Source organism: Carcharhinus amblyrhynchos, unplaced genomic scaffold, assembly GCF_965287045.1.
Source record: "Carcharhinus amblyrhynchos unplaced genomic scaffold, sCarAmb.v2.hapA scaffold_61, whole genome shotgun sequence".
Taxonomy (NCBI): domain Eukaryota; kingdom Metazoa; phylum Chordata; class Chondrichthyes; order Carcharhiniformes; family Carcharhinidae; genus Carcharhinus; species Carcharhinus amblyrhynchos.
The window spans coordinates 862,907-882,254 of NW_027649801.1; the positions used below are offsets into that span (position 1 = coordinate 862,907).

The 19,348-nt window shown below is 42.8% G+C and overlaps 1 protein-coding gene across 2 annotated transcripts in view; it reads right to left on the reverse strand.

Annotated features, from left to right (window-relative positions):
• cfap99 (cilia and flagella associated protein 99) overlaps positions 1-19,348 on the reverse strand; it is a 154,477-nt gene that overhangs the window by 48,153 nt on the left and 86,976 nt on the right. For both annotated transcript variants that reach the window (XM_080182517.1, XM_080182519.1), the window contains 2 exons: positions 11,673-11,741; positions 3,254-3,337 (listed from right to left, as the gene is read on the reverse strand). In XM_080182517.1, the coding sequence (XP_080038643.1) occupies positions 3,254-3,337; positions 11,673-11,741 (153 nt within the window). The remainder of the gene's footprint in view (positions 1-3,253; positions 3,338-11,672; positions 11,742-19,348) is intronic.

Consider the following 19,348-nt stretch of genomic DNA (forward strand, 5'->3'; position numbering starts at 1 on the left):
GGATGACGTGCAGATCAAGAGGGCTGCTTTATCAGGGAGGGTGCCAAGCTTCCTGATTGTTGCCGAAGCTGTACATAACTAGGTAAGTGGGCAGTATTCCATCACACTCCTGACTTATAGAATCCTACAGTGCAGAAGGAGGCTATTCGATCCATCAAGTCTGCATTAACTCTCCAACAAAATATCTTACCCAGGCCTTATCCCTGTGGCCCCACATATTTATCCCCCTAACCTACATATTGTTGGATACTAAGGGGCAATTTAGCATGGCCTGCACATCTTTGGACTCTGGGACAAAACCAGAGCACCCAGAGGAAACCAGTAGACACGGGGAGAATGTGTAAACTCCATATAGATAGCCACCCAAGGCTGGAATTGAACCCAGGTTCCTGGCACTGTGAGGCAGTGTTTTTACAATGATAGTTGCTACGATGATAGTTTCATTGTCACCAATACTGAGGCTTTATTTTCCAGATTGTATCAATTTACTTCAATGGTGGCATGGTGGCACAGTGGTTAGCACTGCTGTCTCACAGCGCCAGGGACCCCGGTTCAATTCCAGCCTCGGGTCACTGTCTGTGTGAAGTTTTCACATTCTCCCCGCGTCTGCGTGCGTTTCCTCTGGGTGCTCCAGTGTCCTCCCACAGTCCAAAAATATGCAGATTAAGTGGATTGACCATGCTAAATTGCCCTTAATGTCCCAAAATAGGTTAGGGGGATTAGTGGGGTAAATATATGGGGTTACAGGATGAGCCTGGGTATGTGCAGACCCAATGGGCCAAGAGGCCTCCTTGTGCACTGTAAGGATTATATGATTCTAAATTTCATCAGCTGTCATGGTAGGATTTGAACGCATATCCCAGGGTATTAGCCTGGGCTACTGGATTACGAACCCAGAGCCATTACCACAACACCACTGCCTTCCTCATTTATGTCAATATGGAATATCACTGCTGGCTGTTTCCCCTCTGTCCTCAAGCTGCTCTGCAGCTTCTCACTGGAATCCTTGACCCAAGTGAGTCATAATAACTCAATGTTAAATCCCAAGATTGAAAATAAGGAATTAAATGTAAAGCACGTCACATCACGGTGGCTGCTTCCTTTCAGCTTTTATCATTTAAACAGTGGAAGTAGGTTTCTAACTGAATGCTGCTCAGTGGCTGAGCTTGGTTGTTCAATGTGTCTCAGAAGCTGTTTACACCTTTTGATTAGCAGATCGTGACTGCACACTGCTGACTATTCCAGCTACAAAACGCAGACAAAACTGTAAATATCAACACTGCCGCAGGAAGACTCTGAAAATCAGGAGACTTCTTAAACTTGATGACTTAACAAAAATATATTCTCCCTTGTGTTCAGGGTCACTGCTCCAGCGCAAGAGCAAAATGGATTGAAAAAATATAAAACTCATTTCAGGCAGCTCCGGACAGTGTTATGTATGGACAAAAGGCTATAAAATTGTCCCAGGGCTTCATCTAACCCAATAAAAGGAAACTACAAATTTGACAAGTGTTTCCAGTGGGAAGATGAAACTGTGAACTGTGGCAGTGATATATAAGAAAAACTCACAAATACTGGAAAATGGATTTTAGGGAGGTGGTGATGCTTCAGTATGTACAGCTTTAACCAGATCCCTTCTGGAGTACTGCATTCAGTTCAGGATACTGCATCTCAGGAAGGATATATTGGTCTCAGAGAGGGAACAGAACAGATTCACTAGAATGATCCTCCTCTTTGTCAGGTACTATGCCCTTAAAAGGTGTTGGTGACTATGGATGTCCAACATCCATTGACTGGAGAACTGCAAACATTACAACCTTATTCAATAAAGGTTTTTTTTATTCATTTGTGAGACACAGGCGTTGCTGACTGGCCAGCATTTTATTGCCCATCCCTGGTTGCCCTTGAGAAGGTGGTGATGAGCTGCCTTCTTGAAACATGGCAGTCCATGTTCTGTAGTTGACCCACAATGCCATTAGGCAGGGAATTCCAGGAACTTGACACAATGACTGCGAAGGAATGACAATATATTTCCAAGTCAGGAAGGTGAGTGGCTTGGAGGGGAACTTGCAGGTGGTGGTATTCCCAGGTATCTGCTGCCCTTGTCTTTCTAAATGGAAGTGGCCGTGGATTTGGAAGGTGCTGTCTAAGAATCTTTGGTGCATTGCTGCAGTGCATCTTGTAGATAGTACACATTACTGCTACTGAGTGTTGGTGGTAGAGGGAGTGAATGTTTGTAAATGTGGTGCCAAACAAGCAGGCTGCTTTGTCCTGGATGGTGTTGGGCTTCTTGAGTGTTGTTGGAGCTGCACCCATCCAGGCAAGTGGGGAGTATTCCATCACATTCCTGACATGTGCCTTGTAGATGGTGGATGGGCTTTGGGGAATCAGGAGGTGAATTACTCACCACAATATTCCTAGCTTCTGACCTGCTCTTGTGGCCACTGTGTTTATATGGTGAGTCCAATTGAGTTTCTGGTCAATGGTAACCCCAAGGATGTTGACAGGTTGCAAGACTGAGGTTGCAAGGACAAGCCCAGTAATTACAAACCAGGCAGTTTAACTTCAGTGGTGGGGAAGCTTCTAGAAACAATTATTCGGTATGGAATTAGTCATCACATGGAAAGATGTGATTTGATTTGATTTGTTTTTGTCACATATATTAATGTACAGTGCAAAATATTGTTTCTTGTGCGCTATGCAGAGAGGGTTGATTAGCATGGATTTCCAAAGGGGAACTTGTGTTGAACTAAGTTGTGGAATTTTTTTGAGGAGAATAATGCTGTTGATGTGGTATACATGGACTTTCCAAAAGGCATTGTATACAGTGCCACATAATAGATTTGTGAGAGTAACATGGATACAGGATTGGCATAAATGACAGTGAATGTTCATGAGTTGGCCATCCCAGCTAAACTATGACCCTTCCTTTACTTCCCATTGGGATCAGTGAATATCTATCAGTCAGGGAAAGTCTGATGGTTTCACTCTTCTTCCATCAATGGGCATTGAGGACAATGTTAGTAAATCTACTCTTACAGTTCCACTTTTCAGACTCACAAAGAATTATCTTCTATAGTTACTGGTCTGCAAATTCTTGCAAGATTCAATGCAGAGCCCATTGAAACACTATAGCTTCAAGATCATCGTTTGTGTTATTAACACACATACTAAATATGCTGTTATAATACTTCCTTGTTTGTTACTTTTACAGAGGCATTGTCCTTTTTAAAATAACCAATTTAAGTCTTACCACTTGTGCAGGGACTGGTCGTGCTTTTTGAACTTTGTGTTTTATCTTGGCCTCTTCCTCCTTCATAATTTCAGACAAAACGCGCTGTCAGGGTTACAAAGGAAGACATGTCAGTAACTATAGCAACTGAAGTATCTGTGGAAGGTAATTTTGAAAACCTTTGTACCTCAGCACAGTGTTTGATTCTAATTCACTTGTGTAGGTGGTAGGAGCAGCTTTTAAAAGGGTCACTCTTGTAGTTTGTTCGATTCTATTTTATGCAACATGTAATTAAGAGGTCAAGTGTTCAAAAGACATGGTTCACAATGGATCTATATATGGGCAACCCTTAGCTTAAAGGCTAACGATGATCACTGCCCCAAATAAAATGAGATTACATGTGCACATCATCTATGCAAGATTTCATTGACCACTCATTGGGAGGTACGGAGATCCCATACCCACAGCTCCATGATTTAGTTGTGACTAGTTAGAACCGGCAACACAAAGCAGATACAGGCGATAAGACCAAAAATATGAGGGACACTGAACAGAAGTTTGCAAATTTTAAACCCATCATCAATAACAGTGCAACTACTAGCAACGGTCCAATTCATTGCAACAGGGACAATGGCCGAGTTTTTCCGCCCCTGTTCATGCTGGGTGGGTTTGGTGATGGGAGTTGTGTTTCACAACAGTGTGAAAGCATGACACAATTGTCTCCTCCCCCCGCCAGTGACGAGCTGCATTTCCCAGTGTTGAATACAAGGAACCTCATGATCATCAATTATCTTATAATTATCTTCTCCCCACATCAGAAAATCCAGCCATGGCGGCGCAACGGCAGAACAATGTGAAGCAGTACTGGTCTCCAAAGACATGCACCCGGCGAGCAATACTCTCAGGGGAACCCAAGTGAGTGGAGCGCTCGCGGAGAGAGGGTCCTGCTCGGGTAGTATGGCAGATTTCCTTCCCTAAAGGACAGTCATGAACCAGATGTGTTTTTCTAACAATCAACAATGGTTTCATGGTCATCAGTAGATTCCAGTGCTGGGAGCCCTGTTGTTTGTAAACATATAAATGGTTTGGAGAAGAATGTAGTTGGTCTGATTAGTAAGTTTGTGGAAGACACAAAGATTGGGGAAGCTGTAGATAGTGAGGAAGATTGCCAGAGGATACAGCAGAATATGGATAGACTGGAGACTTGGGCGGAAAAATGGCAGATGGAATTTAATCCAGACAAATGCGAGGAACGTGGACAGTTGACAACTCCAATGCTCCTGTATCTACTTCTGCATATATAGATTCCTCTATCACACACATAACAGTTAGTCAATATCAATGTTTGAAAGATGTATTTTAAAAGTTCAAGAAATGGCATATTTAATACAATCTGTCGCAGTGGGAAATATGGTGGCTGCGCCAAGTGAATTGTGGGAGTGGCCACAAGTCAGTCTTCTAGTGATGACAAAACCTCCTGAAATTAATTTGGAGGTGGGAACAACTCGTGGGGAAACTTCCCTGCTCGGGGTGGGTTCTTAATTAGGCTCATTTTTGAGCCATTTGACACTAGTTATTTGAGTCTACCAAAGTTTAATCATAGTTTAGGGATCACATAGAAACCCTACAATGCAGAAGGAGGCCATTTGGCCTATCGAATTTGCACCGACTATAATCCCACCTAGGCCCCACCCCCATATCTCTACATATTTACCCACTAATCCCTCTAACCTACGCATCTCAGGACTGTAAGAGGCAATTTTTTTTAGCTTGGCCAATCAACCTAACCCGCACATCTTTGGACATGCAAGTGGCATTGCCTTCCTGTGCCCTCCCAAAGGCTGCCAGGCAAACCCATCTGGGCATGGTCCAGATTAGGGTGGTCCCTCTTTAAAAGGCATTTTGTGCTTGATCGAGGAATCTGATATTGGGAAAGAGGGAGGTGTCCATTGACATTCACTTCTTGCTCATAGCTGCAGGCACCCATCATCCCCCTAAGGGGAGGCAGTGATGTTGTGGTATTGTCACTGGACTAGTAATCCAGAGACCCAGGGTAACGCTTTGGGGACCGGAGTTCGAATCTCACCCATGCTAGATGGTGAAATTTGAAATCAATAAAAATTTGGATAGCTCTTGGGGTTAAAGGGATCCAGGGAGGGGGGAAAAATCAGGATATTGAATTCGATGATCAGCCATGATCAAAATGAATGGGAGAGCAGGCTGGGTGGGCCAAATGGCTTACTCCTGCTTCTCGTTTCTAAGTTTCTATGTCCTTCTATCTCACGACCCCCATCGTTCTTGCATTCATCTGTTGCCTCCATCCCTCAACAATCCTGTGCCTCTCTCCAGGTGCATTACTGGCAGTGGCCTCCTGGCAATGGAGAGCTGCCTGCAGCACTTGACTGGTGGGATTTCCACTCTGGGGTCCTGAAGCCTGGGAAGGCCTGAGTGGCCAATTATTCCCATTAGGCCTCCCTTCAGAAGCAACATGGGTTTCCCTATGGTTTTCCAGCTGGTGCGCTAAACCCACATTAGTTATAATAAACTATGCTCACAATGTCTTTGCTATTTTCGGAGAATGCTTTAATTTCACCTCCCAATAGTGTTTCCCACCTTTCTTTCGGTGCCAGATTGAGGAGAGTGGAAGGGGCACTGAGCAAATGCTGATGCTGCGAATGGTTGTGCCCTTGAGTAACAAGTGACGTACCATACACTGAGTTCATGATTATGGTCACATTCCTGAGGACTCTTTCCACATCATTCCACTTTTGTATACATCTCCAATTTTCAGAAATAGAGCTGGTAGCTAATCATTCAATAATTTACAACTCCTTATTTAAATTCATTTTAGCCTTATTGTATGTGGCAGGAATAGTCCCAGATGCAAAGTGCATCCAAAATCATGCAAAATAGTGTAATCAGTAACGTATATAAGTGGAGAAATTCTAATGAGAGCGGGGAAATAAAAAGAGAGGAAAAGATCAGGAAGGTTGAGTTGATCTGATTGGAAACCCTGCTGTTCCTCTGCAATTACATCTTACGTAATCTTGGCATTGGCTATGAGAGAGGTTCAATTAACCTTCAATCAACCTCAAAGTGTTTCACTGTGTATTTGAACTCATTCTTGGCACGTAGACACAGGACTCTTTTCTCAGCAGTATAACAAAATTCATATTTTGACTTGCTACCTTGATTTCACTTGTGATCTGTGCACCTCCTTAGACCCCTTCCTTTCCTGAAATTGGGGTGATTACTACAATATTTCTGATGTGGAAATTGAAATAAATCCCTGAAGCTGTCCTTCCTGCAGTCCGGAGAAATATAATTCCTGGGATTTAAGTATATGGCCAGTGATTAAATTTAGTGGTGGCCAATTGATTAATATTATTGACTTTGATGAATCCGTAACTCTATGACGTTTTCATTGTGCTTTTGTAAATAAATTAATAGCTTTCAAATTTGTCAACCGTAATTTGATTCACTAAAAATAATCTGATGGCATGGTGGCACAATGGTTAGCACTGCTGCCTCACAACAAGAAGTCTCACAACACCAGGTTAAAGTCCAACAGATTTATTTGGTAGTAAATGCCACTAGCTTTCGGAGTGCTGCTCCTTCATCAGGTGAGTGGGAACTCCCCATTCACCTGGCGAAGGAGCAGCGCTCCGAAAGCTAGTGGTGTTTACTACCAAATAAACCTGTTGGACTTTAACCTGGTGTTGTGAGACTTCTTACTGTGTTTACCCCAGTCCAATGCCGGCATCTCCACATCATGACTACCATCAGCCTCACAGTGCCAGGGATCAGGGTTTGATTCTCTGCTTGGGCCACAGTCTGTGTGGAGTCTGCATGTTCTCCCCGTGATTGTGTGGGTGTCATCCAGGTGCTCCGATTGCCTCCCACACTCCAAAGATATACTGGATTGGCCATGATAAGTTCTCCCTCACTGTCCCTGAACAGGCCCTGGCATGTGGCGACTGGGAGACTTTCACAGTGACTTAATTGCAGTGTTAATGCAAGACCACTTGTGCCCCAATAAAATAAACTTTAAACTTTAATGAGGGAAGCCCTTTATAAAGGCCTTTATTTGAGTAAAATGATGGCAGATTTGGCTTACAGGATTAAATAGAAACATAAGAAATTGGAGCAGGAGTAAGCTATATGGCCCCTTGAGTCTGTTCTTCTGTTGAATAAGATGTCTGATCGCCTCCCTTAACTTCATCTTCCCACATTAAACTCGTCTCCCTTGATTTTCTTAATATCCAAAAATGCATCGATCTCGGCCTTGAATACACTCAATGCCTGGGTATCCACAGCTTCTGATGTTGAGAATTCTAAACATTATAAATAGGAACACAAGTGGGCACAAGGCTCCTCAAGCCTGGTTTACTGTTCAGTAAAATCATCTTGTACTCAATCCCACTCTCCCACCCAATCCCCATATCCTTTGTTTCCCCCAGAGCACAAGAACTTCTTGACCTCAGCCTTGAATACATTCCACAAATGAACACCTACATCTCTCCGGGACAGAAGATGCCTGGGAATTACAATCCTTTGAGTGAAGAGATTCTGACTTATTATAGTCTTAAATTTTGAGATTCTGTCCCCTCATTCCAGGTATTCCCCCATGAAGAGAAACAGCCTCTATATGCTCCTCTGACATTAAGCATTGACTGACCCACCTATTTGATCAAGCTTTAGTCACCTGACCAAATATCTCCTTATGTGGCTTGGTGTCATATTTAGTTTAACAACTCTCCAGTAAAGTGTCTTGGAGGGTTTATTACATTACAGGTACTATATAATTATATGTTGTTGACTAAGAGCGGCACTCCCTGATGACATGGGCAGGTGATCTGCACCCAAGCTTCTTAATATCCTTCTGTCAGCTTGGTGGTAGATAATCAGAAAGTTCAGGTTCAACGCCAGAGACTTGAGAACATAATCTATGCTGACACTGGCATGGAGACCAGAAGAAGTGCCACACTGTCTTTTGGATGAGACGCTGAACTGAGGCTCTGCCTGCCCCTTAAAGCGGATAGTAAAGATTTTATTGCACTATTCAAAGTAGAAATCCAAGAATAGCATCCAAAATTTATCTCACACCAACAGCAATAAAACAGTAACTACTTAACAGTGAAGTACATATGAAGTAAATCATTGACTGTGAAGTGTTCTGAGATGTTGTGAAAGGCATTATATAAATCCCAGTTTATTCTTGAGCTGGCTGCCAGCCAAGTTCATCATCCCATGCTGATCTGTCTTAGCTTCCTCCCTGTGGAGACACACTCAGCATCCACACTGCACCTACTCAGGACAGCAGGACAAAGACTGGGACCCTGCTAACTGTCAACTTACACCTGTAAAGAGACTTGAAACTTCACAGATCCTGGACCATCATGTCCTGTCTTTGCACTATTGCATTCTGTTCTTAGATCATTATACTATATGCTTGTATCACTGCACTCTGCCCTTTCATCATTGAATTGGACCACCAAGAAGACATACCTCATTTTATAAACTCGACACGTTTTATTAACTAGGGTTAAAAAAGGGGCAGCATGGACAAGTTGGGCAGAAGGGCCTGTTTCCATGCTGTAATCCTCTATGACTCTATGACCTCTATGATACTCCTACTTTCCTGGAAAATCTCAGCAGGTTTGACAGTATCTGTGGAGAGAGAATAAAACTAAATTTCAGGTCTTGATGAGGCTTCGTCAGAGTCATCCAGACTCGAAACATTGGCTCTATTCTTTCTCCACAGATGCTGTCAGACCTGATGTGATTTTCCAGCATTTTCTGTTTTTGCTTCAGATTCCAGCATCCACGGTATTTTGCTTTTATTTTCCTCCTAATTTCTCATTGTGAGTAATTTCTGGAAAATTCTTTGCAGTTAGTTCCAAGCTATCAAGATTAATTTGACTGTCGGCCTTTGAGCAATAGCTAAAAACAAAAAAAAAATTATTTTGACTAAGTTCTAATGCCAGAGATACTTTAAGTTATATGATGGCATCAAACTTGTACCATGGCAAATTATTTTTGTTCACTCCAGGCATTAAGAATACCTTTGTTCATAAATTAGCTTTATTTAGAGTATTCAATGTCTGTTGTTTCATCACTTTCCTGGGACTGCTGACCATCTGTGTCTTATTAGTTTCTCACCTACCCCAGTTTGAGGCCTTCCTGTCTGCTTTACACCTTACTCAGAACACTCAGATTACATTCAACCGGTGTTAGAAATGACAACATGGCCATTTGCCTTTCGTTGTCCTCCTTACTTCTTTCCCAACCTGGAATACTGTTGAGCATTCCAACCTCCTCCAATGTCCCTTCCTCTATTATCCACTGAATGCCCTCAGTGGCTGCCACCAGCACCTCTGACCGTGGCTTCGTTAATCTCAGTAAAAAGTCTGACAACACCAGGTTTTAGTCCAACCAATAGGTTGGACTAAAACCTGGTGTTGTCAGACTTTTTACTGTGTTTACGCCAGTCCAACGCCGGCATACCCACATCATGACTACTATCGACTTCGTTAATCTCCCCAGCTATCACTTCAGGCTGAGACAGGAGATGGGGAACCTCAAGGATTTTTTCAAACCTCAAATTCATTCCCACACCCACTCTACAAGCAAGATTTTCTTCCACCCCTGCACATCAGTCCCTTCACTGCAAAAAATAGCCTCAAGGTATGACAAATCCTTTTGATTAACACTTGTAACATGGAGGGTGACGTTTGAGGGTTAGGTCAGATTCAGGTAAATATTGTAATTCTGCACTTTACTGATACAGACGAGGATTATTATGGCACATTGGCTATGTAATGTCTTAAATGAAGCAGTCACAATAAAATGCAAAATAACTGCACTTGCTTTTGCCAGTGTGAAATTACTGCGTTGTCAACTGATGAGAGTAAATTAACACGTTCCTAACATGTTTCTCTGTCTCCAATCCTCCACAAATTTCAATTCACTCAAAATATTGGCCGTGATTCTCCCAAAAGCATTGAATTGGCAGGAAAATTGCTTTAGATCCCAACTGTTTTGTCAGTTCAACTTCTCATCCGAATCTCCGCACTCTGTGCACTGCAGAAGTCCCAATCGTGAATCACAGCGGAGCCTATTCATGTGGAGTTTGACAGTTCTGGAATTCTGCGCAAGCGCAGTGGCCCCGATCTGTCAGTTTCCCCGTTTGCTGGATAGCTCGATCGCTGGCCAGCCCAGGATCCCCACAGTGCTGCCCCTCCAACAGCCCGATCATGGTCCCCACAACAACTCTTGGGCCAGCTATGACCCTTTCCACCCTGGAGCACCCAGTGTCCAGCCAACCCTCCCCCCTGCTGGAAGACCGTTCCCCCATCATTGGCCTCCCTCCATTCTAGACCGATTGCCATGCAGAGCAGCAGCAGGAACCCTCCACCCCCACCAATTGCCCCGAGGCCCTGCCCACAATAAGCCCACCCCCTTGGCAATGCCCAATGACTGGTGGGCAGTGCCAAGGTGCCCCCAGGCAAGGGTACTTTACCCCTTAGGCAGTGCCAGGGAGCACAGGCTGGCACTGTCAGGATGCCCACCCCCAGCGGGCACCACCTCCCACTGTCCGACCCCCTGGGAGGCCCTAGTTGCCTCCCACTTCACTCTGACGGCATCTTCTGCTTGTTCCCCGAACATGGGGAGCTTCTCTAAACCCCGACAGAATGAAGTACTCCTGGCAGAGTGGGAGATTCAATCAGGACTGGTAAGTTCCCGATAATTACATTCAAAATACATTTAAAACATATTAGGAAAAGATTCAAATTATTTACCTACCTTCCTGCTGGGTTCCAGTGTTGTCTGACTGGGATTTTTCGCCAGCTCTGGGAGATGCACTTGTATTCCCGGCGCATGTGCAAATCCCGGAACAAGGCCGGCAACGCGCACCTCCCACCCCAATCTGCCTGAAAAGTTTCAGGTCGTGATGGAAGAATCACAGCCATTGTGTCCTCATCCTCATAAAATCCCATACTTCCATCTTCTCAAAGATTCATCGCTTCACCCATACCCTTAATTCAAAATTCCCATCTTTAGTCAAAACTTTCTCCATGGCTTAGTTAGCTCTGTCCTAACTTAGTGATTTCTCCCTTTAAATCACAGTATCAATTCTAGTCTTCTAAAACTGGGTCTTTCTTTGTCTAATTTCCCCAATCTTTCAGCTCCTATGTGCTTGTTCTGTTTTACAATGCCTTACCACCTCCCTTCCTACTTTCAGAAGCTTTTTCAAAATCTCTCCCTATGATACCTCCTGTATCTTAACTCCTCAATCTCTCCCTTTTCCTATCCTGTTTAATGATCACTTTTCTCTTCTTCTTCAAGGTAAAGGTAGCTTTTTCCCTGTGAACAGCAGAAGTAGAGATGCAAGTTGTTCCACATATACTTTCCAAATTTTGAACAAAATATACCATACCCTTTTATAGTCAGACTCTCGAATCATGGCACAATGGAAAGGATCAGTGTTGGCTTCCAAGAGGTGTCCCTACAATAAAAGAATGTTCAGTTTATGATCAGTTATGAGGGACATGCCAGTGATATTTTTTAACATTTACAATCACTATGCACTCAATTATCTCAAGCTGATATCCAACTCAAAGAGGACAAACAAAGGGGTGGGATTTCTGGAGGTACTTTGCATGGTCCATGACTCGCCCACTATGATTCTTGTGGCAGGCGGGATGGGAAAATTCCACCCAAGGAGTTCGACAGCTGATTCTCCGCCGAACTCTTCAAGCTCGGTCGCCTTATACAATACCCAGGAAATTATATCATCCAAATATATTTCCCTCCAAGATATTTATAGCTTGTATTCTGGCAATTATTCCCATTTCTAATTTAATGACAATTTCATGATTCTTCATGAGATGTTTTGGTAAGATAAGGAATGAAAGAAAGGCAAAAGGCTGCAGCATTAAGATTATTGCATCTGCAGCTTAAGGCTTTTCTCCACCTACTGAATTTCAAAACAGGGTCTCTATACAGGTTCTGAGGCTACAACCCAGTAGTGTTGCCTCACTCTCCTTATTTCAACAACTATTTAAAAAATACTTTAAGAACATGTTCTAGAATCCTAGAATCCCTACATTGCAAAAGGAGGCCATTCAGCTCTTTGAGTCTGCACGAACCACAATCCCACCCAGGCCCTATCTCCATATTCCCATGCATTTACCCTAGCTAGCCCCCTGGCACTAAATGCAAATTTAGCATGGCCAACCTATCTAACCCCTACATCTTTGTTCTAAGTGGATTTGAAGAGGCTAAGTGACTGGGCAAAAAATGGCCGATGGAAGACAATGTGAAAAATATGAGGGGTAGGAGAAACAGATCTACAGAGTATTCTTCGTGGCTGAGTGTTGAGTTTCAAAAGGACTTGTTCATGTGTCACTGAAAGCCAATATGCAGGTACAGCCAGCAATTAAGAAGGCAGATGTATGTTGGCCTGTGTATAAGAGGATTTGAGTGTGGGGTTAAAGATGTCTTACTGCAATTATGTTGAACCTTGATGAGGCCATACTTGGAGTATTATGTACAGCTTTGGTTTACTTACCTCAGGAAAAATAAACTTGCCACAGAGGGAATGCAACCACTCATCTGACAAAGGAGCTGCAAGCACTCCGAAAGCTAGTGGCTTTGCTACCAAATAAACCTGTTGGACTTTAACCTGGTGTTGTGAGACTTCTTAATATGAGCATCTAGCCAAGGTTGGCCATTAGCCTGAATGAATCTATAAATGTGTTTATTAACAAGGCATTTATAGATTTCCTGGGGTTGATTTCTTGATGGCAAACCGGTGGAGTTGATTATAGAATCATAGAACAGCACAGTGCAGAAGGAGGCCACTTATAATATAAATTTAACCATCAGATTGGTTACCCAGTCTATCAAGGTGGGAATCGCAGCTGGCCACTTGAAGGCTGGGTAGCTCAAGGCCACCCACCAGTAGAAAGAAAAAAGTATTCTATGAGGAAATCAGGAGGGACAATGGTTGGAAGGATGGAAAGTCCAGGGTAGGTGAGGCCTTAGCTTGCTTATGGGAGCACTCCTGCTCCTCATGGCCTACAAGGGAAAGTAAGAAACTTAGCCTTTCAGGGCCTCATCACCTGCTTCCTTCAGACCTGCTCCAGCCTGATAGGAAAGCTAGAGTGATTTCACTTGGGTCAGGATTAACAACAACAACTTACAATTAACAGTAAAAATGTCCCAAAGCATTTCACAGCCACAATTATTAAATACAGTTCAGCATTGAACCACATTAGGTACAAGGGATCAAAAACTTGGTCAAAGAGTTAGGTATTAAGGGGAATCTTGGAAGATAGAGGGATGTGGAAAAGCAGAGTTTTGGAGAAGGAAATCCAGAGCTTGAGTCCCATTTGGCTGAAGGCACTGCTACTAATAGTAAGGCAATTAAAATTGGAGATGCTCAAGAAGTCAGAAGGAGTACAGGAATTTTGGAGGGTTTGAGGGCTGGAGGAGATTTTGTTTCATTCTTTTGTGGGATGATGATGTCACAGGTAAGGCTGGTAATTGTTGCCCATCCCTAATTATCCTTGATATGGAGATGCCGGCATTGGACTGAGGTAGGCACAGTAACCAGGTGTTGTGAGACTTCTTACTGTGCAACTAAAGGTCAACCACATTGTTATGGCACTGGGGGTCACATGTAGGCTAGTCACATGGCTAAAAAGCTTTAGAATAAAAGGAAAGGAAGCGTGTGTGGAAAATGTTTTATTTGGGTGTATGTCTGATGGAGGTTGGCCGCTCTGAGTTGGGGAGGAGTGACGGTTGGTGTTTGAAGTGGCTCGCGGCCCGGGGGCTCAACAATTTCCTTCCATAAAGGACAATGGTGGACCAAAGGAGTTTTTACAACAGTCGGTGGCATTCATCATTACTTTAAAATTGAATTTAAGGGCATTAGCTTGGGCCTCTGAATTACTAGCTCTGTGACACTACTACACCACCATCTCCCTGCTAGGTGACAAGGATAGGGAACTATGAGGCCATGGAGTGATTTATTCTCAGCAATGGGAATTTTAATAAAAGCAGTGTACAGTGGAAATCTGAAACAGAAACAGAAAGTGTTGGAAATACTCAGCAGGTCTGGCGACATCTAGGCAGAGAGAAACAGAAATAACATTTTGAGTTGAATATGACTCTTCTTCAGAATCCAGAATGAGAATGAGACTACTGAATTGCAAAACTGGGAGGCAGTATAAGTCACTGAGTACAGAGCTGATGTCAGGGTGTAAATGACACAGATTCTTGGAGCTACATGGGTACAGCTGTGAAATGCAACAGATTCAACTGCTGACATGAACTCAACTGACTGAACATCCTCCTTCTGTGCTACATTGCCTCTTTGTATTGCCAATCAGTATTTGTCAAATAGGAACCCATCAGGTCCAGACTGCCTGTCCAGGTTGAAATCAGACTTGGCAACATCCAGGCAGATTTCTGGCAAGTAAATAACTCAGAGGGGTTTTACCCATCTGTCTGGTTCCTTGGGTTCTGCTGGGTGGGAAGAATTAAAATCACAACCTCATGGAACAGATGTATAGAGGGCCATGTAAACTAAGATATAAAGTATAATCACTTGAATAAAACAGTTGTGGGGAGTGGGGGAGTATAATACAAAGCAATGAAATCAACTCCAGCCGAGAGTCAGTGCCATCAGAAGAAAAGGAGGATTGAGAACAAAACGAGCAGACAAATCATGGAATCACAAACACGTGCAGAATGGAAGGAGGCCTTTTGGCCCATCAAGTCTGCTGAGTGAGAAAACAGTTAAAAAAATGCTTAGGTTTGATGCTTCAACTAATGTTCATTTGTTCCAAATAGTGGTCCTTTGCCATTACAATTTAAGGTTTGATGGAGTGTGTGAAGTTGGGGGCAGGAGGAGGTCAAACAACGTTAATGAAAATCCATTAAGTGTTACCCAGCAATGCAGAGCGGTGCTGCAGAACAGATGGAGAAAAATGATTCTGAGCTCTGCGTCTGAATGATAAGCAGCACAGTCTGTAGTACGGTCATGAACAGCCCTCTGTTGCACACTTGCAAGATCTACCCTCACCTTGTTAACAGGTTTAGTACCTTGTACAGAGTGCAACAGGATCATTAACATCTCTCCTGTCCTATCACAAGACCTGCTGTCATGTATTAATGGTTCAGGAGGTTACAGATGTTGTTTCAATAAATGCAGGTTAAAGTGAGCACAAGGCCTTGAGGGGGAAGGAGGAGCTATAAAACCTGCAAGTAAAATTCAACTGATATTTCGGTTTGAGGATGGCAATGATGTTGGGGTTTTGTGCAGAATTTGAATTTACTACACCTCAAAATTAGAATAGTAATTATTACAAGTTAATACCCTTTTCAATATATCGACAATTAAGTCATTTGGACCTGTACTTTCTTCCATGGAAGAAAGATGAAAATTAAGTTGAGGCAGGATCTGAACGACCAGTGCTTTTGTCCCTGCAGCATGTAACTTCTGAGAACACCATTATTTTTGCTAAAATTATTGAAGGAATCATGGTCAATTGTGAAGAAGCCCCATCATAATTCCTTCACACTTGTCAAGCAACTGACGAGCAACTTAAACAGTAGAATTATCAAAGTAAAATCTGGGGAGAATGACACAATACGATGTCAGAAAGCAAATATCCAACAAATGTTTAGATAGAGCTTTTCATGTTCACATAATTTTCCATAGACAGAAACCAGCAGCATGGTTGCAGTCACATATGTGACTCAGATTGGAGCCAATTCAGTGCTGTGGCAAACCTGATTAAACAAATCCAAACATGAAGTTGTGAGAAAGATTTTTAAAAATTGGGAGGCCACGCCACATTATATGTTTGTGGAAATGAAAGGGAGGAAGGTGCTGGAGCATTTTTTGGCAAATACAGCAGGATTAAGTGTGGACTCTTTTGAGAAAAGGGGTAATGACAGCTGTTTTGAAAGGAAAAGAATAATGGGAGTACAGTCAGTAGATCAGGAGGTGACTGAATGAGTGAAGAGGCACATGAAGGGAGATGGGAGAGAAACTCAAGAAAATCATAGGTTCAGGGCAAGAGTTGTGGGGGGTAGGGAGGCTAGAAAGATGGTTGTGATAAAGGCAATCGGTCTCAATTTCTGTGGTATCCATTTTGTATAAAATTTAGGGATCACTGACAATGCCTGCATTTATTGCCTGTCTCTAATTGCCTTTAAGAATGTGCAGTTACTGCTCAAGGTGAAGATTACATTGGATCACAGCCCCAATTATGGACGGACACATTGAACTTTTAAATAAGACATATGTTTTTAAAAAAGGCCATACATTCCAAAGATGGCTGAAAACATATATTCTGAAAATATAATTCAGTGTCTGTCTGAAAAGTTCCTGTGTGAATCATACTTAATTGTGAGAGATAATGAAATGTCACACCCTTTTTCAGGCAGCGAAGTTTCTACAGATGAAACAATACAAGACTGAACTGTAATCTCCTGTGGGGATAATGGAAGCTGATTATCATTTCAGCAGGAATCACATCCTGTAAGCTATATCCCAGAACTGTTTGCATTTTTTCCCCTTCCAGGGATACACAAGAAAATGGGTTAAAAACCAACAGTACCTCTTGTGCCTGGTGTTCCAGTTTCACTGAGCTACTGTGTGTGCTGTTAGATCAGAGCTGAAGAATATCTAAAGCACCTAGCTCTGGCAGGTGAAAGTCTTGCTCAATCTCTGATTTCTGGAAGCAAGTCAAGTCAGCAAAGCTTTTGAAAAGGAGTTAGGACAACTCCTTTCCATTAACCTGCAGAATCTCAAAACCAACTACTCAACTGCTGAAGTCAGTGTCACCGAAATCACAGATCTTAACTGCAGTAATATTTCACATCCATTCTTCATGGATAAATCAAAGACTGATTTGTTTATCTTTGTTCAGACTGCTATTTTTGGACTCAATTCTCATTTCTAATCTGTGTGTCTGTGTGCATGTGTTGCGTTTTATTATTTTTCTCACATTTTAGTAACTAATCAGATCCCTCTTTCTTTAACTCAAGAATACCTGATTAAATTGGCTCTTTTTGAAACATAAAACTGGGCAAAGGTATCTACAAGGGAAAGAATCCATTTAAATTTAACACTGTTGTGACCAAACAAGAGGATTTGATGAATATGGGGAGTCAGTTCATCCTTCCTCACCGGGAGCAAAACCATTTTGGGGGTAATCTGTCTGAAATCTTAGCAGAGAGGATGGAGGATAACAAAGCTGGCGACCTCATCTGGGGACCGGTTGTCACAGTAATGCACAGAAATCAGGGACTATTCTTGCTTTCTGGGATGATCCTGGAGAGGTGGGCAGCTTTGTCAGACGAGAGTAAGGCCTGGTTATACTTTATGTAGCTCAGGCAGATCCAATAATGGACAGCCAAATCAATTGTTTACTAGTTAAGGTTCAAGTCTGGACCCCTTGGAGTTGAGAGAATGGAGATGTGATCCATACAAGGGGAAAACAATTAGGATGGGAGGTTTGCTGAAGACAAGGATATTGAAACCAGGGTGAGAGATGATTAAAGGCTGCATAAGCATCATGCCAGTTAAAAGCAAAAGGTTAGGCTGTTGGGAATAGCACACAAATATAACTGTGTCGCTTTACAGCACATATACTAAAAACTGTTGTTATGCTGACAAGTAAAACTGCAGTGAGTAATGAGACCGAAGTGAAAATTGCATTTTTACAAGTTATCGTGGTCTAATTTAAGAGAAAATGTATCAGGTCAAGAAATATCCGTGGGCCAGAGCACTCTGCCTCAATTCTGATTATTCTTCTAATTAATGATTAAACTTGTGTATAATCGGAACTGGCAACATGGAACAGGTCATCGACCCCAGTCAGATATGAACAACTCACAATAAACAAGCGATGGTAGATTTGCCTGGGAGGGGGAATTTGGAAGGTGCGAGCTAAAAGCTGCCTGGGGAAGAGCACAAAGCTGGTAATACGGAGCACACTTTTCAGGTATTGAAATGGGATAATTCACTGCCTCTGCTGCTGATAGGGAGACTGGTCTAGCAGCCGTACTTAGCAGAAAGATGCTGCCATCATTGAGTGAGGCTGCTGCTGGCAATACAGGCCTGTGAAATGACATCTAATAAGCTTCATCAACATGTTAACACAGCGGCTGTGAACAGATCTATAACAGTGTCTGTAGTTTGCAAGGAGAGAAATTTCAGGGGGGTATCACTTTTGGAGTACAAGAGTGTACTGCACGATTTGTTAGAGGGGGTTTAAGATCATGCAAGAATGGGATTGAGCAGATAGAAACTGATTTTAGTGATTGAGGGAGGTCCAGAGCATGAGGAGATGGATATCAGATTCATTGTAAGAGAATTAGGGTAATCAGCAGGAATTTTTACATCATACGCCTTGGGAGTTTCACCACATTAAAGGTGATATATAAATGCAAGTTGTTGTTATTCACTGAGGATTGAGAGGTGCACTACCAAAGATAGTGACTGACACTGAGACCATATGCACACACTAGGGAGGAAGAGGCTGCAGCGAGAGTGAGATTCAGCCAGAGTGAGGGTGTCGGAAATTTGGAGCTGAGTGGGAACTCAGTGCTGAGGGGAAAGAGGTGCTTATCTTTAGGAGGAGCAGGAGGCGGACATGCGAGGGAAACTTGAGGGCAAGTGAGAGGGAGAAAGAAATTGAACTGTGATGTCACTCCTAGAGGATAAGTGATTGGCTGGTGAATACTAAATAATTTTTCTTTTCTTTTTTTCTCTTGACTTTGCAATTGTTGTTGGAAGTTAACTTAAGTAGGCACCAATGATATAACTGAAAAACGGGATGAGATCCTACAGGCTGAATTTGGGAGTTAGGAGTTAAACTAAAAAGTAGGGTCTCAAAGGTAGTAGTCTCAGGATTGCTAACAGCGCCACGTGCTAGTTAGAGTAGGAATGTCAGGATAGCTAAAATGAATACATGGTTTGAGGGAATGGTGCAAGAGGGAAGGATTCAAACTCCTGGGACATTAGAATGGGTTCTGGAGGAGGTGAGACCAGTACACATCGGACAGTCTGCACCTGGGCAGGACAGGAACCAG